The 23,834-nt window shown below is 43.9% G+C and overlaps 2 protein-coding genes across 2 annotated transcripts; both read right to left on the bottom strand.

The window, feature by feature from the left end:
• Positions 1 to 493: 493 nt before the first annotated feature.
• On the bottom strand, positions 494 to 5,068 carry LOC127775631 (zealexin A1 synthase-like). Its single transcript, XM_052301906.1, has 2 exons — positions 4,113 to 5,068; positions 494 to 1,449 (listed from the first exon to the last, which is right to left on the bottom strand). The coding sequence occupies exons 1-2, from the start codon at positions 5,028 to 5,030 to the stop codon at positions 808 to 810; spliced, it is 1,560 nt and encodes a 519-aa protein (XP_052157866.1). The 5' UTR covers positions 5,031 to 5,068; the 3' UTR covers positions 494 to 807.
• A 12,853-nt stretch (positions 5,069 to 17,921) lies between these two features.
• LOC127775819 (zealexin A1 synthase-like) lies at positions 17,922 to 23,266 on the bottom strand. The gene is made up of 2 exons (XM_052302124.1): positions 22,340 to 23,266; positions 17,922 to 18,586 (listed from the first exon to the last, which is right to left on the bottom strand). The coding sequence occupies exons 1-2, from the start codon at positions 23,264 to 23,266 to the stop codon at positions 17,930 to 17,932; spliced, it is 1,584 nt and encodes a 527-aa protein (XP_052158084.1). The 3' UTR covers positions 17,922 to 17,929.
• Between the last annotated feature and the right edge of the window lie 568 nt (positions 23,267 to 23,834).

Raw genomic sequence — 23,834 nt, 5'->3', positions numbered from 1 at the left:
TGTTGGTTATACTATTAAACTTGCTCTTAGGCATATAGCCACGTGGCCCTGTCCTCTGTGGCTGCAAGGCACGAAGAGGGGCGGCCATGCGATGGCGGGGCAGTGCGGCAAGCAGCCACGGCCCACTGCAACTCGTTTGTTGGTGCTTCTTTCTTTTTTTTTTCTCCCATGGCTCGGTGCAATGTCTGTGGCCGATGCGGCATGGTGAAACGCTCATTGGAGGGCAACCGTTCCCAAAAAATCCCCGATCGGTATTCCCCGGCGACTCCACGTCGGCGTTGGAGGATTTCTCCGAGAGCAGTAAAAAGGAACAAGAATAGAGAGAGGAATCTGTTTCGTGATTATATTAGTGAGATGCAAAATGGATTTGCAAGTTGTTACTCTCCTTCTTCCTCCATTTATAGTAAAACGTCATGCTATTATGCAACCCCTATGCTACATGCATAGTCCAGAGAGGTTGCATAGTGTTTAAAAAAAGTGAAGACATAAAATATAGGGATAGTATATACTCTTATTCATTCATCCATTGCTCAAGTGTACAATAGTGAGTCTCCTACTATCTATTTATAAGTATAATGCATATATGAAAAGTAAGGTGAAGGGTCTTATAAGTATATTGGGCTGGGTCTTCATGGGTCTAAGCCCAAATGTTTCCTAATAAGTGAGACTTATTGCTTAGATGAGCATACGATGGTGGTTGCGTTGGATAAGCTTATGTACTGTGCAACATATGGCTGAGGAGTTGTGACACCTGTAGTGCGCAACGAGATAATATTTAAATGTTCGACGAAACGTCGGCGACCTCGGCTAGACGCCGGGCACGGGCACGCGGAGTATGGGGCTAATGATGAGGTCAGCCTTTCGGCGAACACTGATGCCGAACGCCTCAGTCATGTCGAGCTTGGTCGGGTCGGTCATTCCGGGCACCTCCCAGTCAAAGTGGAAGAGCAAGCTAGCGAGAGGGAGCTCCATGTTGGCGAGCCCGAACGCCATCCCGGGACACATCCGTCGGCCGGCGCCGAACGGCAGGAGCTCGAAGTCGGTGCCCTTGAAATCCAACACGGCGGCTGGCTCGCCGTCGCTGAACCGCTCCGGGCGGAACTCTTCGGGCGAGCCGCCAGGCCAGTACCGCGGGTCGCGGCCGATCGCCCAGGCGTTGACCAGCACCTGCGTACCACGCGGCACGTCGTAGCCGAGCACCTTGCACTGCTCCCGGCACTCGCGCGGCAGCAGCAGCGGCCCCGGCGGGTGGAGACGGAGCGTCTCCTTGATGACGAGGTGCAGGTATCGGAGCTCGCTGAGAGCGGCCTCTGACACAACGCCGGCCGCGGCGAAGGTTTGCCTCACCTCGATCGTCGCCTTCTTCATCGCTGCCGGGTTCCGGATTAGCTCAGCGATCGCCCACCCCAGCGTCGTTGCCGATGTCTCGCTGCCGGCGCCGAAGACGTTCTGCATGCATGTGAGCCATATTTTTAGGACGTGGATTTTCATCCCTCGAGGGAACATCCCCTCATTGTTTGCATGTCATATTAAAAAAATTTAAAAAAAATTGACAACATATATGCAAGACCAAATTTAACTTCTATAAGTTGCAACAAAAATAACAAATTAAACTGAAAATAGTTATCGCACATTCGCAACTATATTTGTTATTTTTGTTACAACTTGTAGAAGTTGAATTTAAACTTGTATATTTATGGAGTGATATATTTCATATTAATCTATGTTGTCAATTTATTTCATATTTTTTTATGACTATTTAGGTGATATGTACGAAACGAGGGGATCCCCTCGAGTGATGATTTCACTTTTCCATATTTTTATTGAAGCTGCGTAGCTAACCATCACGAAAGAACGAATAGATTGGACTTCATGGCTTTCAATGACGATCAAATTCGTACCGTAGGCTCACTCTAATAAACCCGAGATACAAGATACGAAAAATAAGACAATGAGAGGCATAGATGAGGGAGATCTAAGCGCTGAAAAGAAGCAGAGGAATGAGATCAGATAGTAGGAATTTCCGGAAGAGGGGGACTGGGGGAGGTCTCTATTAGTTTCTACAGGTGATGTTTTTATATATATATACTACCTTCGTTCTTCGTTTTCTTTAAATAGATGATATGATTAACTTTTAAAATAACATTTAGAATAACAGTGAGATACAAGCCCTACTTAACTTTATGTAATAATAAAATAAGTCAGAATAAAATAAATAATATTAATATATTTTTTTAAAAATAAGACGAATGAACAGATGTCATATCAAAAGTTAACATCATCTATTAAAAAACGGTGCAGTGTCATCTAAAAAGTTAATTACAAATTTGATAAGATAAATCAATATATTGTATACCAGCCCACAAATATGCAAGTTTAAATTTGACATATATAGCATATGTATATCACTTAATAAACATGCAAGTTTAAATTTGACCTATATAAATATATTTTTTTAGCATGTTAATTTGTGGGGTGATGTACCATAGATCTATCTTTTCTTTTTTTTTAAGAAAACAGTTTATGACTTTATAAACGATATGCACAAACTGAGAGGATGTCCACTCCATTCTATCTCGAAGAGGCAGCAATGAACATGAAGAGAGCCAACTGGCCCAACTCTAAGGTTTTGTAGTGTTCTTATGATGTTCATCATGTCTTCACTCTGTACACTCCCATCGTTTAACCTTCAGCTTATAAGCTATAGCCGAAATTTGATATGAATTACATTTCACTCTTTGTGGATTTTTTAGTTAAAGTTTAACTTTCAACATTTGATTTTAATTTACTAACAAACTCATGTATAAAAGTTTTATCATAATTATCTTTTGTTGTTCTAAGCAGTAACAGCTTATACACACTACTATAGAACTTCTAATAGGGCTCGGCTCATAGTAGCCGATTCAATTGGAACCAGTACCTATTACCATTTCCCACCTCTATAGGCAAAAAATAAAAAAAAGTATACAACCGACACCTTTGAACAACTATAGATACCGGTTTTAGAGAAAAACTGGCAACAATACTAGTGATATTGATTTTTTAAAAGAACCGGCACCTACAATGTATTATAATTGCCGGCTAATTAAAACATAGGTACCCGTAAAAACCGAGCTAAGTCGAGCCTCTCATTCTTATCCATTCACGCTGAGTCCTTTGACCAACCGTTATCTCATTTTCCCCTCGCCACCAGCGAGCACTGGTGGCACCCTCTCCCTCGCGAGTGGTGGCAACATCCTCTCCTTTGCGAGCAGCAGCAACACCCTCTCCCTCGAGAGAAACGACGACATCCTCTCCCTCGCTAGTGGCAATGGTGATGGCGGTGGAACCGATGCCAAATCCAGCGGGCCTGAGTTCGGGGTCCATCGGATTTGGCTCCCGCGCTAGTCCCCGAGCAGCATCTGGCTTCTCCTTCCTTCGACGTCAACAAGGGTGAGCGGCGGCGCCCGTTCTAGTGCTCTAGTGCTTGTTGTGGGATGTTGGATGATGAATGTTTGTTTGATTCTATTATGAACATTCTTGTGTTATTGTGTCTTTCAATTCATTTTTTTGTTGGATTTGGAGCATCGGTTCAACTCACTTGAGCTGAGTCTTTTCTTTTCGCAAATCGTACAGTTCATAGGTGCCAGTTTATCGATAAGACTCCTCGTTAGTGCATCTGTTAGATGCCGAGTGGAAAATCCGGCACCTATATAACTTTCCCATCCGACGCAATTTAACTTTTGTGAAGTAGTGACATTAGCAAAGCGATGACCGTGCTCACCAGCTAAAAAGCTTTGTACTGCCCTCTGGTTAAAAACCATATGTGACCAGATGCCATAGTGTCAGGCTGGAGGACAAGTTGACAGTTGGCACATGACACGGAAAATGACGTAGGGTCTATTTGATAGAGCTCTAATTTTTTCATTTAATGTAGGAGTTAGGTATAAAGTGGAGTTATGGAACAGTCTAAATCCAGCTTCACCTATTGAGTTGAGAACGCTCTACCCAGCTGTGCTCCTATTTTAAGATGGAGCTGAAATTGTTTGGCTGCGTTCCAACTTCAAAAGAGGTGAAGCTGGAGCTGTGCTAAATAGTGCCCTAAGATAATTCGTGGGGGCGTAGTCACTTACATGGATGACAGACTTGATGACGTCCATGTCGAACGGGAACTGGAGCCCTCCCTCCTTCTGTATCCTTAGCAAAACATCGATGAGGTCCTCGTCGGTGGCTTCAGCGCCGCCGCCGCCGCCGCTGCTATTCTTCTGGAGGTGCTCCTGGATGGTGCTTTCGAGGATGCTGGACATCGTGTCCCAGCATTTCTTGGCCTGGCGCATGGTGCCGGTGAGACAGCCGGCGAGGCGCGACGATGGCCACAAGTCCGCCGGGTTGAACCCGACCACGAGCTCGATGGAGCGGTCGAGCTCGCGGAGGAACACGTCGAGGTGGGGGAACCGGTCGCCCATCACGGCGCGCACGGTGGAGTCGGACACGAACGCCGACAGCAGCGGCCGCATCTCGACGGCGCGCCCGGCCGCCGCGGAGGCGGCCACCGCGCGCAGCATGGCGGCGACCTCCTCCTCGCGGATGGCGCGGAAGGAGGCCACGCGGCGCGCGCTGAGGAGCTCCGTGACGGCGATCTTCCGGAGCTGGCGCCAGTAGTCCCCGTACGGGGCGAACACGATGTCCCTGCCGCCGTTGCTGAACACGCGCGTGGTGGCGCTCAGCGGCCGCGACGCGAACGACGTGTCGTGGGTCTTGGTCACCTCGCGCGCCGCCTCCCGCGACGACACCACCAGCGTGGGCACCTCCCCAAGCCGGAGCATCATGACCGGCCCGTGGCGACGCGCCAGGTCGCGCATCGCTTGGTGCGGGAGCTTGCCGACGAGGTGGTGCAGGCTGCCTATGACCGGCAGCTGCCATGGCCCCGGCGGCAGCCGCAGCGCGCCAGAGCCATGCGCCGCCGACGAGCGCCTACGCCTGGCGAGTTGCACGGCGAGCAGGGAAACGAGCGCCAGGCCAAGGTACAGATAGGTGTGAAGATCTGCCATTTTTTTTGTGTGGTGTACGACGATGCTTCTGCAGCTGTGTTGGGAAGTGAGGCTCTATGTACTCGTATATATATACAATTCTTGGGTGTTGGTTTTAATGGCGTCTATATGGAGCACCAAGACACAAGAGTCTTTCATAATCAGATGTGTTCTGTTTTTCACAAAGAATTAAATGTACATTGGTACAACTAAAATTAATGTGTACAAAACAGGAGGTTTGATTATGGTAACAAAAATGAAAGTACAAGTACGTATTACGAAGTACCGCTAAAGGAAGAGTTACACTACTTACATGCTTTTATGATATATCACCCTAGCTCCTTCCTCCCTATTGAGACCTTTGTAAAAAAAACTACCCCTGTCCTATAATATAATATAAGAGATTTTAAGTTTTTACTTACACTGTTTAACCACTCGTCTTATTAAAAAAATTTAGAATTATTTTTTTTGACTTAATTTATTATCTAAAGTAATTTAAGTACAACTTTTCGTTTTTTATATTTGCACAAATTTTTTTGAATAAGACGAGTGATCAAACAGTATAATCAAAAACTCAAAATTCCTTATTGTGGGACGGAGGGAGTACTTGTATATTGTGGAACGGAGGGAGTACTTGTTCATGCTAAGCCATCGGTAACTCTCTTGCCTTGGTAAATAAAATTTACCACAGTACACGTTCTAACTAAGACCTCCAGAAAAATTTAAATAGATTCCATGTAGTCATTTTCAATTTTTTTTCCATCATGATAGTATGACGATAAATTATCTCTTTATCACAAGTATTACTACAGTGAATCACCATTTTGTTTTTTAAAAAAAACTACTTACTGAAATTCTAGAATAAATTAAAAATTGCTACCTTGTCAATTTTCCCACTTTATTTTACACAAAAAATCAACATATAGGTTGGGCAAAGCAGAAAGGAACTTGCACCCTCATCTTAGATTAAGTTTCCTATAAATGACAAATTATGGAAAATGAATCTTGATATTTTAATCTGTCAAAATTTCCTTGGAAAATCAATAGGATTTAGAGGTTGGTGGACGGGAGCGTCCATACCCTCATTTCAAATTAGGTTTCTTATAAATTGAAATAAATTAGCGGAAATGAATCATGATATTTCTAAAATTTAGCAGAAAATCAAAAAATTTTGAAGAGGGATGGGAGGAGAGAAGAAAAATACTATGAGATATGGATGCTCAGTGCCAAACCAACTGGCGTCAAGGGTTGGGTGTTGGTATCGAGACATTTAACTTCAGTGCCAATAGCCTTAGGCGCGAGCTATGGGTCCACTTTGATAGTAAGGTTTACAAAGGGGCCATTGTAAAATAAGTTTTTAGAAATAACCAAATTGTAAAAAAAAAATCAGGTTATTTGACACTTTTCGATATGGTGTGTAGGCTCGCATTTACCACGAACAAAATAGGACAAAACAAATGGTACACATATACAACTTAAAAAACCAACATGGCGAAGCAATGATGAAAAAATTTTGTGAATAAATTTTTCAATAATTTACGTTTATATGCCCGTATGAAAATATAGATATACTCGTTTGGTGGAGTGAGGACGCGGGGACGCGGCTGATATGCGATCAGCCGCGCGCGCGGAGGCGCGCAGTCAGCCGCCCCACCTCCTACCTCCAGTCTCTCATATGTACTACTATATACATCATATGTATATACTATATATATACGTGTATATATATATATTTTTTATGAATATATTTCAATGCATAAAAAATATATACACACGTATACAAAGTTTGTATACGCGTAAATAAACTTTGTATATATGTATACAAACTTTGTATACGCGTATAGAAAGTTTGTATACGCGTATATAAACTTTGTATACGCGTATAGAAAGTTTGTATACGTATATAGAAAGTTTGTATACGCGTATACAAACATTCTATATATACGAATACAAACTTGGTATACATACGAATACAAACTTGATATTTATACGTCTTGAAAAAAAAGCCGAACTGAAGAGAAACCGGAAAAATAACAAACCGAACAAGGAAAAAACCGAAGGAAAAAACCAAACAGAAACGAAAACACTGGTGAAAAAAACCAACCGAACAGAAACGAGAAAAAACGAAAAACTCGCTCCTCCCTCCGGCGCATCGCCGCCTCCTCTCCGCGCGCGACATGTGTCCAGTCGCGCTAGAGGGGGGGGGGGGGGGGAGACGCGCGACTGATCGCCGAATAGCAATCTCGGTATGAATCCACAAGGTGACCGCCGGCCCGGCTATTCCCGAGCGGAACCGCCACGTACAGTCCCGCGACGCGAGCTAGAAGTGCGGGATCACGGTGGTTGCGCGGCTCAGACACGGGCGCGGCAACGCAGCGGCCAGCGAGATCGCGCTATCGAGGCAGCGCACCGCGTCGCATGCATCTAGCGGCTCAAGCATGCAGCTACGCATGCATGCACATCAGCACATGCACCCGGTCTCCCATAGCCAGCCCGCGGGACCATGCGGTGCCGAGCAACGGGAATTACCTGCAGTACACGTCAGCCACGACTACTGCAGAAGCAGTATTGCAGAGGATCTGCAATCGGTGCCAAGCACCCGGTACTGCGCGCGCCCGCAACGCGGGATTGCACCGGCCGCTGCTCCCGTGTTTTTTCACCGTGCCAAAAACTTGGTTCCGTGTTTCGAACCCGCAGAATGCCTATATTTTTACAATTGTTTTCGAAACCAAGTATATAATTAAAAAAGGTTAAAAATAATGGATATTTCCAAATTTTTTTCAAGCAATGATCGAGCCGCAGATTGACTAGCATTGTATTATCACCTATAGAATGATCCCTATAATTAATCATCACCATCAGCATATTTAACAAACTATGTTGATGACTAACAAAAATTTTCAGGCGCCAAGCTCAACCAAATGGAAGTATTATGAAAGAAAATCATGCAATAACATACTATGGTTTATATTAATTAGAAACGCTAAACAGAGAAGGCAGACACTGTTCAATTGAGATCGACGATAGCAAAATCCTAAAAATTCCTAATAACTACAGAAAATAACAGGCTGAAGAGGACACACTTTTGAGCTTCAGTTAATTTGGCTATACCGACCATGCTGACCCGGTGTGTTTGCTTCTCCCGGATGATGTTTTGTCCTTTAATTTGGAAACTTCTCCTAATTGGTTGATCTACTTAAGTTCGTGGCACGTGCCAGCGTAGCAGTACGTTGTACCGTTACCACTTGCTTTCCCTGCTTACCGTACCATGTGCAGAGAAGCTCAAATGGCCGTTTTCATCGGAAAACTCTGTTCATCCCCTCATTTTTACGTGCCAGTTAAAAAGTCATCAAAAAGTTTAAAAAAAATTAGTGGAATAAATCAATTTGTGATATGTCACTTTACAAATATGCATATTCAAATTTCAACTTATACAAGTAGAAACAAAAATAACAAATTTAACTATAAATTAATAGAATGCGCAGTTCACGATCAAATTTATTATTTTTGTTTTGAATTGTATAGATCAAATTTTAACTTGTAGGTTTGAGAAAAGATATATCATATATTGATCTATCTTCACATTTTTTTTCAATTTTTTTGATAACTTTTAAATGTCATGCACAAAACGAGAGGACGTGCCGTCGAATGACGAAAATCCACTTCCGTTTTCATCGGCAGAATAGGTAGGCAGTTGGTTGCATCGAGCCGAATCACTTTCGCAAAGGCACCTATTATCGTTGTTTCTTAATTACGACAATGCTTTGAGCTGGACGCCTGATCCACTATCTAAAAATTGGGCGTCCCTCTCCAATACTCTACTTTGCCATTGACTATAACTTACCTCTTATTATTTCTCTCATTTTCTTATTCACGATACATATCTGGACATGCATGTTATGTTATGTAATGTCTAGCCATGTATGTGCACATAAGTTTTTATATCTCATTTGCACCTCTTCTCCTTTCCTCAAATATTTTTTCTCCTAAAATAATTATCCGTTTTACAATTCGATTATACCTTGTATTCTTTACAATTAAATCTTTATAACAAGATATCACATTGATTACATTTTGATAAAAAAAATCGAATATTGTTTCACCACTTAAACAAAATCGTTTCAGTTCACTGTATAAAGTGTTTTAGAGAAATGCAACATCTAAAAATACTAACTTCAATACCAATAACCACATATAGGAAAAAGTATGAATTACCCCCTAAACTATCGTGGTCGTCCAAATTACCCCCATAAACTCGAATGCTAGATATTTCACACCCTAAACTTTTAAATCCGGACGAATTACCCCCCCAACTGTTCTGAAGTGGTTTTCGTCCCACGTGATGTACATGTGGCAGTCTGGTCGGTATTTTTTTAAAAAAATAATCGGTGGGACCCACATGTCAGCTTCTCTCCCCCTCACCCCCTTTCTCTCTCTCTTCCATGATTCATCCTTCTCTCTCTCATCTCTCTCGCATTTTGTGCGGCGACGACAGTGGTGGACGGCGGTGTCACAGGGAGGGAATGGCGACCAATGGGCCGAGCCGAGGAGAACGGTGGAGGCGATGGGTGGCGCCGAGGAGGACACTGGAGGCGGCGAGCGGCAGTGCTCGTGGGGAGGGCGCGGCGGCCGATGGGCCATGCCGAGGAGGATGATGGGGGCAACGTCGGCGACAACTGGCTGGAGGAGGTGGGGTTCGAGATAAGGGCGGCGGCCAGCGATGAGGCTTTGAATGGGGAAAGTGGCCAGTGACGGAGGTGTTTAGGGCGGTGGTGGAGGATTTCTAGGCCTCCTCCCGCTTCCGCCTCTCTTCCTCCTCCTCCTCCTCCTCCCCTCTCCTTCCAGCACCGCTCTAGCCGCAGCGGCCATGTCGGGCTCAAGATGGGGCAAGAAAGATGAAGAAGGGGGCGGCCGTGGGAGTGGGAACTAGTTGCGTGACTAGGCGGGCTCAAGTGAGGCTGTCTTAGGCGAGGCGGGCGTCATCCGCTGCCGCCCCTCTTCCTCTCCTCCCCTGGAGGTATATGGACACCGGCGAGGCGAGCCTCACCGCTCCTCATCCCTTCCTCCCACCTCCACCCACTCCTCCTCCTTCTCCGCCTCCTCCTCGGTCGTGGCTATGACAGCCAACGTCCAGCCTTCATGTCCTGTGCCGCCGGCCACCGCCTGCCCCCGCGCCACTCACCTGCGCTCGTGCTCGCCTCCTCCTCCACCACGCTCACCTCGCCGTAGCCTCGCCTCGCAACGCCTCCCCCGCCGCCGCGCTCACGTTGCCTCGCCGCTGCCTCCGCCGTCGCCCTAAAGAAGAGAGAGAGAGAGAGAGGGAGTGAGAGATTGGGTAAGAGACAAACTGACAGGTGGGGCCCACCTATTTTTTTATAAATGAATTGCTGACTGGACAGCCATGTAGGATCAAAACCACTGCGGATTGTGCCGGAGGGGTTATTTGTCCGGTTTACAAGATGAAGAATGTCCGATTTTGTGGTTCGGGGGGTAATTCGGTCGACCGCGATAGTTCGGGGAGGAGTAATTCGTACTTTTTCCCCACATATATGAAACATTGAGTACCAACAAGCAAAACTAGAGAAGTAATATGAGAGATACAATATACTTGAAAAAGCACAATATTGTTGAAATATTTTTATTACATGAATATTAAGTTGTAGCTATTGAAACCCTACAAAATACTTACCAAAACATTGCAAGAACACGGCGTGCAACATTTGCAAATTAACTAGTGAAACATCATACGTATACTAGTTGAAACATTCACATAAAACATGTGCAACATTTAAAAAATACATTAACAAGCTAAATATTATTTTTATTGAAATACTACAATATGTGGTCTTGTACTAAAGATTTAATTGTAAAAAATTTAGCGGTGTAATCATATCATAGATTGAACAAGTAATTTAAGAGAAAAAATAATTTAAGGATTGCTAAAAATAGGTATACCAACCCAACTAACCATGGTTATTTTTACTACTAGTGAATTTAGCATACATGTATCTAGTAGTGACTAATTACATATGGAGCTCCGTAGGATGTAGCTCCGCCAGGTCTCCATAACCGTTTGCTGGTTGAGCGACGGAGGCTGAGGCAGGTCGCGTCATCATAATTAGTAGTGCTAACTATATATCGGACAACGGTCAGTCAAAATAGTTAGGTCCGCTTATTCAGTCCAACTATTTGTGGTAGCACCAATAGTACCCATTATTATGCCGTGTTTAGTTTCCGTCCTATTTCCAACTTTCCATCACATCATATCACATTAAAAACTTTCCTGTATATGTAAACTTCCAACTTGTTTTTCAAACTTCCAACTTTTTTCAGAAACTCACCCTTACACTGGTAGAGAAAGGGTCTTTTCTCCCGATTTGTAACCCCTTTATACTCCTGGTTTTGCAACCGGGAGTATGAATCCGGGACTAAAGATGAGTATCTTTAATCCCGGGTCAAATAACCGGGTCAAAATCAATTTTTAGTCCCGGTTAGTGTTCCCAACCGGAACTAAAAATGCTAGAGCTAGAACTGGCGACGCGCAGTTTTTTTAATTGTTTTTTTTTTCATATTGATTTCACTAATCACTACATCACCTAATCATCCCCGAATAGAGAAATCCCCAAGTCAGCTCCACATCACATCTCCAAAATCACAGATCAAATTCATCATAAATTCTAAAAAAATTACATCACAAATTCTGGAAAAACAATCACAAATACATCACATATTCACAACACATATTCACAACACAGATCACATCACAAATTCTCAAAAAAAATCATCACAAATCCTAAAAAAAAAGAAAACAAATTCCGAAGAGCACCGTGCCTCCCCAACCGCCGGATCTGGTGGAAGGGAGCGCGAGGCGCCGCCGCCGACCCCGCCCGCCCGGCCAGCCGCCGCCGCTCCCGCCCGATCCAGCGCTCGCTCCCGCTCCCGCTTGCCCGGCCGGCTGCCGTTGCTCCCGCCCGCCCGGCCTGCCGCCGCTGCTCCTGCCCGATCCAGCGCAGCAGCGCCCGCCCGCCGCCGCTCCCGACTTGCCGCCGCCGCCGACCCCAACCGGCCGCCACTGACCATAGAGGTCATGGTAGGAGGAGGAGGAGGCGGGGAGGGGGAGGAGAGGGGAATGGGGAGGAAGGGGAGAGGAGAGGGGGATCAGAGAGAGACGATTGAGATGGGATCGAGGCTGGATAGTGGAGATGGTTTTTATCGGTCTTATTGATAAGACCGAGAGAGAGAGAGGACTCGGCGCGCGCTCGGGAGGATTTTTGTCCCGGTTGGTATAAAGAGCCAGGACTAAAGATCTATTTTTAGTCCCGGTTGTTTATACCAACCGGGACTAAAGATAATTGGGGTCCAACTCGACCTGATAACTTCTTTAAATCGGGACTAAAAATGATCTTTAGTCCCGGTTCCTATTCGAACTGGGACTTGTGATTTTTGGGCGACCGACCAAAGATGGTTTCTCCCAGTAGTGTTAGTCTTCTAGCTACAACTTCTACTATTGCTGCAGAGAAGCTGCAAAGCCAGCAATCTCTCCTGAATACATCCACAAATATAGAAATACACAATTTTATCATTTGTATAATGATATTTATTGATAATTATTTAGAGCCAATAACATGACAATTAGAGTTTAGTCTACTAACCCTACACCCGCTAGAGATACATATACATTTATATGACCACACTTGATTAGGTTTATTATGGTGAAAATACATGATTTTCACATGCATTAAACTGGTGTCCAATAAATGAAGATTAAGTAAGGACACAAAATGGAAAAAGTTATTAGCACAAGATTAATTAAGTTTTAATTATTATAAACTTGAAAAATAGATTTATTTAGTATTTTAGATCAACTTTTACAAGAAAAAAAATCGTACGAAACACACCATTCAGTAGCAGTTTGAAAATCGTGTTGATAAAAATCGAGAAAAAATTTGCATGTCAATGAAAAAAGAACGGGGCTTAGAGGTCGTGTAGTGTGGTTGACCCCATGCAAAAACATGCTTTGACCAACTATATATAAGAATAGTTTCTCCAGTAGTGCAGTACGAACTAACACATTGTACCCCATACGTGTACAAAACAATTTAGTCTCACCACACACTTATACCTTATACGTACTAAACAATTTAGTCTCATCACACATTGTACCGTACCCCATACATACTAACGTGTACAAACCCAATAGGACAGGGCTATTATTGCCTGAACCTGTATATTTTTTTTCTCATGCGCATATAAGCTGGTCAATGCAGTGCAGTATCAATTGTCTTTACATAAATATGATCATATACAAACTTAAAAGCACTAGTAGTTACAAAAATAATCATCCACGGACAGGACTATGGTCCCGTTATTTTCTCCCACAAAAGTTGGATGAAGATTAAGATTTTCGTGGAACGCTTTTCAAACTTCTAAACGATGTGTTTTGTGTGAAAATTTTCTATATGAAAGTTCCTCTAAAATATCATATTAATCTATTTTTCAAGTTTGTAATAATTAAAACTCAATCAACCATACGTTAAAACCACCTCGTTTTGTGTAAAAAACTTAATCTTCATCTTCATCTTCATTTTCATTATGTGATTTAGCCCCATCTATGATGAGATCTGCTTTCGTCACAAATATTAAAAAAATTGTCACATACAAGATCATTAATTAGTGAGTAAATTTTATAAAACTGCATATATTTTGACCAAACTATCGCAAAACTACACATATTCAAGGCATTGCATCAAAACTACAGATATTAATAGCAAATTTATCGTAAAATTACATATTTAAGGCCTACTATCACAAGACTGCATATTTAATATCGAAGTTATCAAAAAAATTAAAGTATAGGGTTTAAATCCCTTGCAATTCCATTACCTTGGACTACAAACATTATAGCTTTGTGCTCACATCAGCACTACACCTATAGTTTTATGATAAATTTGCTAATTAATCTTTATTTTTATAATACTCAATCTTAAATATGTTGTTCTGAGAGAACTTCTGCACTAAATCTATATTTTTATGATACAACGCCTTAAATTCGTAGCTTTGTCATAGTTTGCTCGAAGAAAATATGCTCTCGTAAAATTTACTCTTAATTGGCTGAAGTATACATATCAATGTACACAAGCCTTCCCATGTACACATCATGCACATCAACTAATAAATGTCACCAAAAAATCTAAAAAACATATACTTTCAATAGCATTATATCTATGTATAAAGTTTCATCTTTAAATTTATTTTACATAGTGCAATAAAAAGACAAAATTCTAATAATAGACTTGTAGTCTTAGAACTGCCAAATTTTTTATGGCTAAAATAAAATGAATTTGAGCTTAAGACTTTATATGTAGGTGTAATACTATTGAAAGTGTATACATAATTTGTTCTAGTTTTTTTATGATATTTGTTAGTTGGTGTCCATAAAGTATGCACGTGAAGCTTGTTTACACAAAACATGTTCTCGTAATGCATGTGTACGCAAATAACGATATAGCTAACTATGGTAGTAGATTTTTTTTATTAGTGGGATATACGTTTTCTATTTTGCACATTATTTGGTGAGTATTTGTCACATCCGGATAAATTTATCCCAAGTTAAAAACCACCTTTCTAAAAAGAATAATAGAAATAACTAAAAAATCTAAAAGAAATATCAAACACTAAAATACATCCAAGACAAATTTGAAAGTGGCTTGGAATATTTTTATTTAATTCTCCATGCTCTAAATTGGTCTTTCAATTTTTACTTGAATTTTCATAGCACAAGAAATAATTTTAAATCAACCAAAAACCAAATTCACAGTTAATTAAAATGGAAAACCAAAAATTAAATCTCTCCTTCTAAGCGCGCCCCCGCCGATAACCAGTGGTGCCGCCGCCGCCCGCCGCACCACCTCCAACCGTCTTCGGCCACGCCGCCCGTGCGCCAGCCGACTACACCGTCGTCACCCCCTAGCACCGCGTGACGTTGTTCTCCGCTCCGGCCAAGCCTCGTCTTCGCCGGCCCCGTCGCAGCGCCGTCGGCCGCGCCGTCTCATCCTCGGTTCCATCGGCTGGCTATACAATTTCGAGGGCTCTACACAAACTCGGTATCATAGGCTCTTAAGACTATTCTTTTACTTGTAATATTTACACTATAACTACTTATATCCTTTACAGAGAAAGAAGTAACATTTCTAACATGATATACAATAAATCATACTTAATAAATAATATCGATAATATCGATAGTATAATTGACAACTAAAAAACGTTGCATAAATAAAGTAGTATGAATACCTTAATAGGAGATCGCAAATATCACTTGTCTCTTATAAAATTTTTTTTTCGGGTATTTCTTAAAGCAAAATCACTAACGACAGTTTTGAGATCAATATTGTCCAAGAAATTCTTATCAATGTTGCACATAGCCAAGCCATTCACGCTTTCCTGCCTATGCGAATCAATAAACTGTTCGTTTCCTTTTCTTTTGTATTTTTTATGAGCACCTGACAAATGCTTTTTAGGTAGAGTATTTTTACCATCCTTGAGTAGATTCCATGAGGTACCAGGTACTGGGAGTTATCAACTCCATCCATCCGTCCCTTCACAAAGGATACGATCGGAATAGCGCGTCTGCGCGTGTGGTACCCCTCCGCTCCTACACCTAACATCGTCTCTTCTCCGTCTTCTTCTTCGTCCTCTTCCCCTCCGCTCCGCATCCTTGTCTTCACTTGCTTTGGCGCCGGCGCACGTCCCTGGATGGTGCGGCCTCTCCTTTCCTCCAGGACGCCGTCGGCCGCCCATCTATAGCGCCGCCTCCACCCATCTATCTTGCCGCCGACCATCGATCCACGGCGTCGCTGCTTCATAAAGCCAGCCTCCCCGCTTCTTCTGCTAGCGTCTCTGTCCTCCCCGCGGTAGGGTGCCACTGCTCCCTCCCCTGGCCGTCTCCGATTCTTTGTCCTTTCTGCTGCAGCCACAGTGCGCCGTTGCCTTCATCTGTCGGCTATCTCCCCCTTTGCTCTTGGTCATCGTGCCCTGCCCAACTCCACACTTAGACAGTCATGTCGTGTCCATAGCATGCATAGTGGTTTGTCTTGTGCTAGTATATATGCCGTGCTTCAAAGCTCGCATGAAGTACGAGTGTTCAGTATTGTGAAAATGCCAAGTTCAGTTCCTGGAACTCTGAACCAGTGAACCTTGTGAAACTCAAATGAAGTGGAAGTGTGGAACTCTGAACCTTCTTTAGTGTGGTACGCAGTGGTTATTCAGATCTTGTCTGTGGAATATAGGATTTGTTAGGAATTTATGTCAGATATGTATTCAGAACTTTCTAATGATGACTGTTCTTCAAGCTCCTTGTTCCTTTTTAGTTGGAGTATTGTTCTTGAAAAGGCTCTTTTGTAAACCTTTCTGTAATTAGTTGTGGTTCAGCGCATAACGATGCAATTAGCTTGCAAACAAATGTCTGGTTTGCAGGACTTCTAACTCCTTGCCATGAGGCCTCTGAAATTCATGGATTTATATTGGCTTCTCTAGATGAGCTTCTCGAGTGAAAAGCTTTGTCTGCTTCAAGTTTCCTGGTGACCTCACCGTAGCCCGTAGCTGCCAATCGCCCTGGCGCTATTTGACCTTGCAGCTGCCGGCGCCCTTGCGATGCCCGTCCTCGCTCTGGTGGAATGGGTAGGAGGGACTAGAATTAATGCGGCGCCGTCAGGATCGAACCGGGAGGAGGAAGGAAGCGGGAGCACTAACGGGAGGGAACCACGAAGTCGCCGGCGTTCCCCATCGGCCCACCTCCCCCGAGGTCACTGCCGCCCGGAAGACCACCGCATCGGTTGTCTCAGGCTCGTCGCCGTGTTCGCCTATACGGTTTCTGTTCGATTTGAGGAGTCGATGAGTAGACGACTGCATCGGACAGATGGTGCTCCGCTCCAACTTGATTCCTGCATGTGAAAGTACAAAATTGCCCTCCCACCATCAACAACATTCAGTACCTGCTTTTGCGGGAGATGTGGTACCGCTAGGTACCAAGCCTTCCTAGGCCGTTAGATTGAGTGGAATGGATGGCTAGAATATGGTACCTTCTCCAATTAAGAACAGTAAAAAGCCTCTTTTAGCTAACATTGTAACACCTAAAGTAAATTAAATAGCAAGAAAAAATCATACAAACAAGAAAAATCCTACGTTCCTAATCTTTCTTAGAACTAATCAAGGAGGAAGTAAGAAGGCTGCCTGCTATGTTGTGCCTCTGGTCCTGCACTGCTGTGCTTGCTTTGATTGCTGCGAGATGGGATCACTGGATAAACAAAGGAAAGAAGAACTCCCTCCGTACTCATAACGGAAGTCGTTTTGGACAGCGACACGGTCTCTACAACACAATTTTGACTTCTCGTTTCTATAAAAATATTTGTTGAAAAGTGATATAAGTATACTTTTATGAAAGTATTTTTCAAGACAAATCTATTCATATAACTTTTACATTTTCAAACTCAACAATTTGAAAGTTATTCAAGATTTATATTCCCAAGGTTTGACTTAAACATTGTTCTGAACGACTTCCTTAACGGGTACGGAGGGAGTATTGTTATTAGTAAGGTGAGCCATTTTAATAATTTGGAATAGAAAATGAGCCGGAAAAATTATTTTGGGGCTAAGTGTTCTGAAAAAATATAGTTCAGAAAGTAAAATGAAATTCTTTTTTTAGAACCGTAATACTTGACACAGATTAGAGCGGCATAATTCCGCAGCTTTTTCCTTCAATTATTTCTCCACTTATTTAACAGAGAAGCTACAACATGGCTTGTTGTGTTTGACATATATAATTATGATATTAGTATTACTAGTGACTTGTATAACGGTGATTAGGAGATGTAACACAAGAAAGAAGGCTGAGCAGATGGCTGAAATTCTGGCAACGGCTTCTAGTAGCCGCCGGGCACGGGCATGCGGAGGACGGGGCGTAGCAGGAGGTCGCCCTTGCGGCGCGCCGTGATGCCCAACGTCTCGGTCATGTCCAGCTTGGCAGGGTCGGCCATGCCGGGCACCTCCCAGTCGAAGTGGAAGAGCAGGCTGGCGAGCGTGAGCTCGATGTTGGCGAGCGCGAACGCCACCCCGGGGCATATCCGGCGGCCGGCGCCGAATGGCAAGAGCTTGAAGTTGTTGCCCCTCAAGTCGACCGCCTCGGCGCCATCCTCGAACCGCTCCGGCCAGAACTCCTCTGGTGAGCCGCCGCCGGCGACGGCCGGCCAGCACCGCTCATCACGGCCTATCGCCCAGACGTTGACCAGCACCTGCGTGCCGCGCGGCACGTCGTAGCCGAGCACCTGGCACGGCTCCGAGCACTCGCGCGGGAGCAGTAGTGGCCCCGGCGGGTGCAACCGAAACGTCTCCCTGATGACGAGGTGCAGGTATCGGAGCTCGCCGAGCGTGCCCTCGCCCTCCGACACAACGCCGGGCAGTGTGAAGGCACGTCGCACCTCTGCTGTTGCCTTCTGCATGGCCATCGGGTTCCGAATCAGCTCTGCCATTGCCCATACCAGCAGCGTCGCCACCGTTTCGCCGCCACCGCTGAAGAGGTCCTGCATATGAAGAGATGGGGGGTCATTGAATAGACTATAGGAATATGTGGAAGAAACAATAGTGAGGAAGAGTGCACGAGCATGAGCATTCTGTAGTTGCATGCTCATGGTGTCTTAGTATCTACACCATGCAACTTTTAGAAACAATTATGTAATTAGAATATAATGATAGTACATGTAACTATAATGTAATTTATTTGTAACTTTCACGTAATTTTGAACTGTTGGATTTTTTTCAAGATTTGTGTAAGTGGGAAAGAAAAAAAGGCCACTAGTACAGATCCTTCTATCTGTGACGGGCTCTAATATGTTTAGAAATAGCGGGCCGTCCGATTGAGATATGGTCGCACAGACATGTTAGATGGGTATAAAACTTAAGCCCGTCACGGATGACACCTATTAGTGACGGGCCACAACTTTAGGCCCGATTGAGATAACATTCCATATCTCAAACGGGCCTAAAGTGGTGTGACGGGCCACAACTTTAGGCCTGTTTGAGATAACATTCCATATCTCAAACGGGCCTCAAGTTGTGGCCCGTCACAAATGACCATCATCTGTGATGTGCACCAACTTGAGGCCCGTTTGAGATAACAACTAAGTCCGTCACAGATGACTCATCAGTGGCGGGCTATATACTTAATCTCTATCGGGCATTAACTAAAGCCCGTCAACAATGACTATTTTTCCATTTTTCATATGAAATGTTTATATTTGTAAGTTGACTATAGCAAATAATTTTACAGGTAGTAAATGATTTCAAATGGAAAAAATGTCAACAATAAAGTTGTATAACTTATCAATATTTACAACTTTTAGTTTGGTCATTTTTCAATATAACATTTTTTTGAACAATTTGAATTTGAATTTAAAAATATGACAACTTCAAACAACATTTTCAAATACTAAATGATTTCAATTGAAAAAGTCATCAACAACAAAGTTGAATAGCTCATCAAGATCTAAAACTTTTATTTTTGTTATTTCTTCATCTGACGAAATGTTAGTAATATTATTCACAAATTTTATATATATGTGTTATAGTTTATAAAACCAGATAAGAGATATGTCAATTTTGTGAACAATATTACTATCACTTTGTCGTATGAAGAAATGACCAAAATAAAAGTTTTAGATCTTGATGAGTTATTCAACTTTGTTGTTGATGACTTTTTCAGTTGATATCATTTAGTATTTGAAAATGTTGTTTGAAGTTGTCATATTTTCAAATTCAAATTCAAACAGTCCAAAAAATGTTATATAGAAAAATGACCAAAATAAAAGTTATAGATTTTGATGAGTTATACAACTTTGTTGTTGATGACTTTTTCAGTTGAAGTCGTTCACTGATCTAAAATTCTATTTGAACTTTTCAAACTTTGAATTTTAAATTTCAAATTGTTTAAATAGAGTCAGATGGAGAAATGACCAAAATAAAAATTTTGCACCTCGATGAGTTTTACAACTTTGGTTTTGGTAACTTTTCCATTTGAAATCATTTAATAACCCCAATTTGACATCCTGGCCTAGGGCATAATAGGATTAATAGAATACTCATACCAACATGTTACAATTACTTTTTCGGAAGCCAATCTCTAAAGAACTTTGACGTTAAGTGTGCTTGGTCTAGAGCAATTTTGGGATGGGTGATCGACCGGGAAGTTCACGAGTGAGGGCTAGCCAAAAATTAAAATTTATTTATTTTTGGAATATACTCATCTATGACGGGCATTAACTCTACCATAAGTTAATGCCCGTCATCTGTGACGGGCTATAATTAATGCCCATCACAGATGACTCATCTGTGACGGGCTATAGTTAATGCCCGTCACAGATAAGGGTCATCTGTGACGGGCGCTAGTTGTGGCCCGATTGAGATAGGTCATCTGTGACGGGCTATAGTTTGACTGGTCGTCTGGGTCAAAGCTATCGGTGACGGGCTTTACTTAGGGTCCGATTGAGTTAATGCCCGTCATCTGTCATCTGTGACGGGCTATAGTTAATGCCCGTCACAGATAAGGGTCATCTGTGATGGGCGCTAGTTGTGGCCCGATTAAGATAGGTCATCTGTGACGGGCTATAGTCTGACTGGTCGTCTGGGTCAAAGCTATCGGTGACGGGCTTTACTTAGGGCCTGATTGAGATAGAATCATCCGTGACGGCCATTTGCCCGATTGAGATAGCTCTTCACATCAGTGACTTCTAGCCTGTGACGGACGCCATGCCCGATTGAGATGGGGCTTACTGCCCGATTGAGATGAGGGTATCCGTTCTAGTGGGCACAGCGCACACACGTGTGAGAATTACTTCTCATGACCTTTGTTTTACTATAGTACTCCCTCCGTTCCATAATATAAGTCACAGCTACTTTTTCTTGAATGTTCCATAATATAAGGCATGCATGTATGCATACAATTAACTAGGACCTCTTCTCTATTAAATTATTAATTTTTTAAATCATCCACCCTTAAGATCTCTAATTCTATTGGATGCATGCATTATATTTATTAGGGTGATCTAAACTAGGAGATGATAATAATGGTTTCTTGGTCTTTGGGTTGAGGGTGGTTGTGCCTTATATTTTGGAATGGAGGGAGTATCATGTTATGGAGGGATTTTTTTTAAAGTTACATACATGTTTACTGTAGTTGTAGTTATAGTTTAATTACGTCAACGATTATACTATAGTTACAACTGTCCAATTTTTGAAAAAAAATTTGTAGACAAAAGTATAGGTGATTTCTAGACAAAAGTATAGGTGATTTCTTGTACTCCATCCATTCCATACGATAAGATATAACTACTTTTTTTTTATAATATAAGACATGCATGCATGTATACAATTAACTTAGTATATTCCCTCCACCAAATTATTATTATTTAACTCTTCCATATTCAAGATTTCTAATTCTATTGGATCGTTGGATCGTTGTGCCTTATATTTTAAAATGAATGGGGTAACATTTTGCATGACATAAGGTTGGACATCTACTTAAGTGATTAATTAGAGTTCCCGTATCTTCAACCGGGCACAAAAGCGAAAAGGCTGGTGAGTGAATGCTCTACGCTTTACTTCTCTTGGCACCAAATAAACCATCGGTAGATAGCAGTGATTTACACTTTCGCTTTCATTGAAAATTTCGGTATTTCAGCGGCAATCGAAATTTCTGAAAATGGGGTTTTTTTTGCCGAAATTATTGGAAAATATAATATTTTTTCATAAATTTGAATAAATTTTGACCAAGTTCACAAAATATTGAAAAAAAATCGGCAATATATGTGCTTGTCGGTGGGGGGCAAAATTACTGAAATTTTGAAAATTTCGTTCTGAAATTGCAAGCCCTCTGTCCATATGTCATAGTGTCATGCTCCGTGGCAAGTTGCAGGTTCCTGTTCTTCATAAGAAATCACATGAAGGCAGTTGATGAATAAAATTTAAAAATATACCTTTTTTCATAATTTGCGTTTTTATATACTGGGAGGAGGATTTACGCAAATATACCTCTCTCGCGTGCTAGGAAGGCAGGAGCGAAACGAATACGCGCCGTGGTGAGCCGGTCCCGCGCCACCGTTGCGCGCAACCGCTGCGCCTTTCGGTCACGCACCACCACGCCGCGCATTCGTTTCGCTCCCGCATTACTAACAAGCGGGAGAGGTATATTTGCGCAAATCCTCCTCCCCGTGTATATAAACGTAAATTATGAAAAAAAAATGGGTATATTTTCAAATTTTATTCGGCAGTTGATCACTTACAGTGATGACTAATGTGATGTCGTCCATGTCGAGCGGGACCTGGAGGCCGCCGGCACCGCCATCCTTGTGTATCCTCAGCAGCACGTCCAGAATGTCCTCGCCGGCGGCGCCGCCGCCGGCGCCGCCAATCTTCTCCTGCAGGCGCTTCTGGATGATGCGGTCGAGGATGCCCAACACCGTGTGGAGGCTCGCCTCGATCTTGCGCACGGCGCCGCTGAGACGGCCGGCGAGACGCGACGACGGCCACAGGTCCTCCGGGTTGAACCCGCTCACGAGCTCCATGGAACGATCGATCTCACGGAGGAACGCGTCGCGCTCCTGGCAACTCTCCCCCACCATGGCGCGCGCGGTGGAGTCGGCCACGACCACGCACAGCGCCGCTCGCATCTCCACGGCGCGCCCGTCCGCCGCGGCCGCGGCCACCGCGCGCAGCACGGTGGCGACCTCCTCCTCGCGGATGGCGCGGAAGGAGGCGACGCGGCGCGCGGAGAGGAGCTGTGTGGCGGCGATCTTCCGGAGCTGGCGCCAGCGGTCCCCGTACGGCGCGAACGCGATGTCCCTGCCTCCCATGGTGGCCGCTCGCACGGTGGCGCTCAGCGCCCGCGTGGCGAACACCGCGTCGTTCGTCCTCATCACCTCTTGCGCCGCCTCCGGCGACGACACCACCAGCGTGGGCACCTCGCCGAGCCGGAGCATCATGACCGGCCCGTGGCGGCGCGCAAGATCGCGCATCGCGTGGTGCGGGAGCTTGCCGGCGAGGTGGTGAAGACTGCCAATGACCGGCAGCTGCCATGGCCCGGGAGGCGGCCGCTGTGCCGTCGCCGTGCGGCTGCGCTTGGTGAGCAGCACGCCGAGCAGCGCCACGACAGCCATGGCGAGGTAGACGTAACCGTGAGATGCATCCTCCATTTTTGCGTCGTGCGCCATGCTTGCTTGAGCAGCTAGCTTTCCGTTTTTTGCAGCGTGGGGATGTGTACCATATCGTTATATATGGATCGATCGAGATAGCTAGTTCACCATCAAGGGACCGGGTTGTACTTAATGGTATAACGGATAAGAATATTCATTCATTATTATAGTTATGTTTTATCTTCGCCAGTTTTACTTAAAAAAAAGCATAAACTTAAGAGCATCACTAAGAGAGTACGTATTATCTCCCCTTGTTTTTTTTACTAAATTAAAAATGGAGCTGTCTATACATCTATTAACAGAAAATCCCACCTTTCATCTTTCAAATTTTGGACCATTGGATGTGTTTTATGATTCGTGCAGATGCATTAACCCTGCCTCTCCTCCTCCCGTTCCCCTCCCATCGCGTTCGCGAGCGGCTCTGCCCAATCCCCCGCTGCCACCGCCCCACCGCGCCGCCGCCCGCCTCACTGGCTGGCAGAGGGTGTCAACGGCGAAGGCGAGCCCGCGCCCCCCTCCCCCCGACCAGCCTCCTCCCCCTACCCCCTCCTCCCCTCCTTTCTTCTCGAGCCGTCGACGGCGAGGT

The sequence above is a fragment of the Oryza glaberrima genome, chromosome 6, assembly GCF_000147395.1.
Source record: "Oryza glaberrima chromosome 6, OglaRS2, whole genome shotgun sequence".
Classification (NCBI taxonomy): domain Eukaryota; kingdom Viridiplantae; phylum Streptophyta; class Magnoliopsida; order Poales; family Poaceae; genus Oryza; species Oryza glaberrima.
Note: the sequence above shows the minus strand (reverse complement) of the source record. Positions and strands in the feature narration are given on the sequence as shown.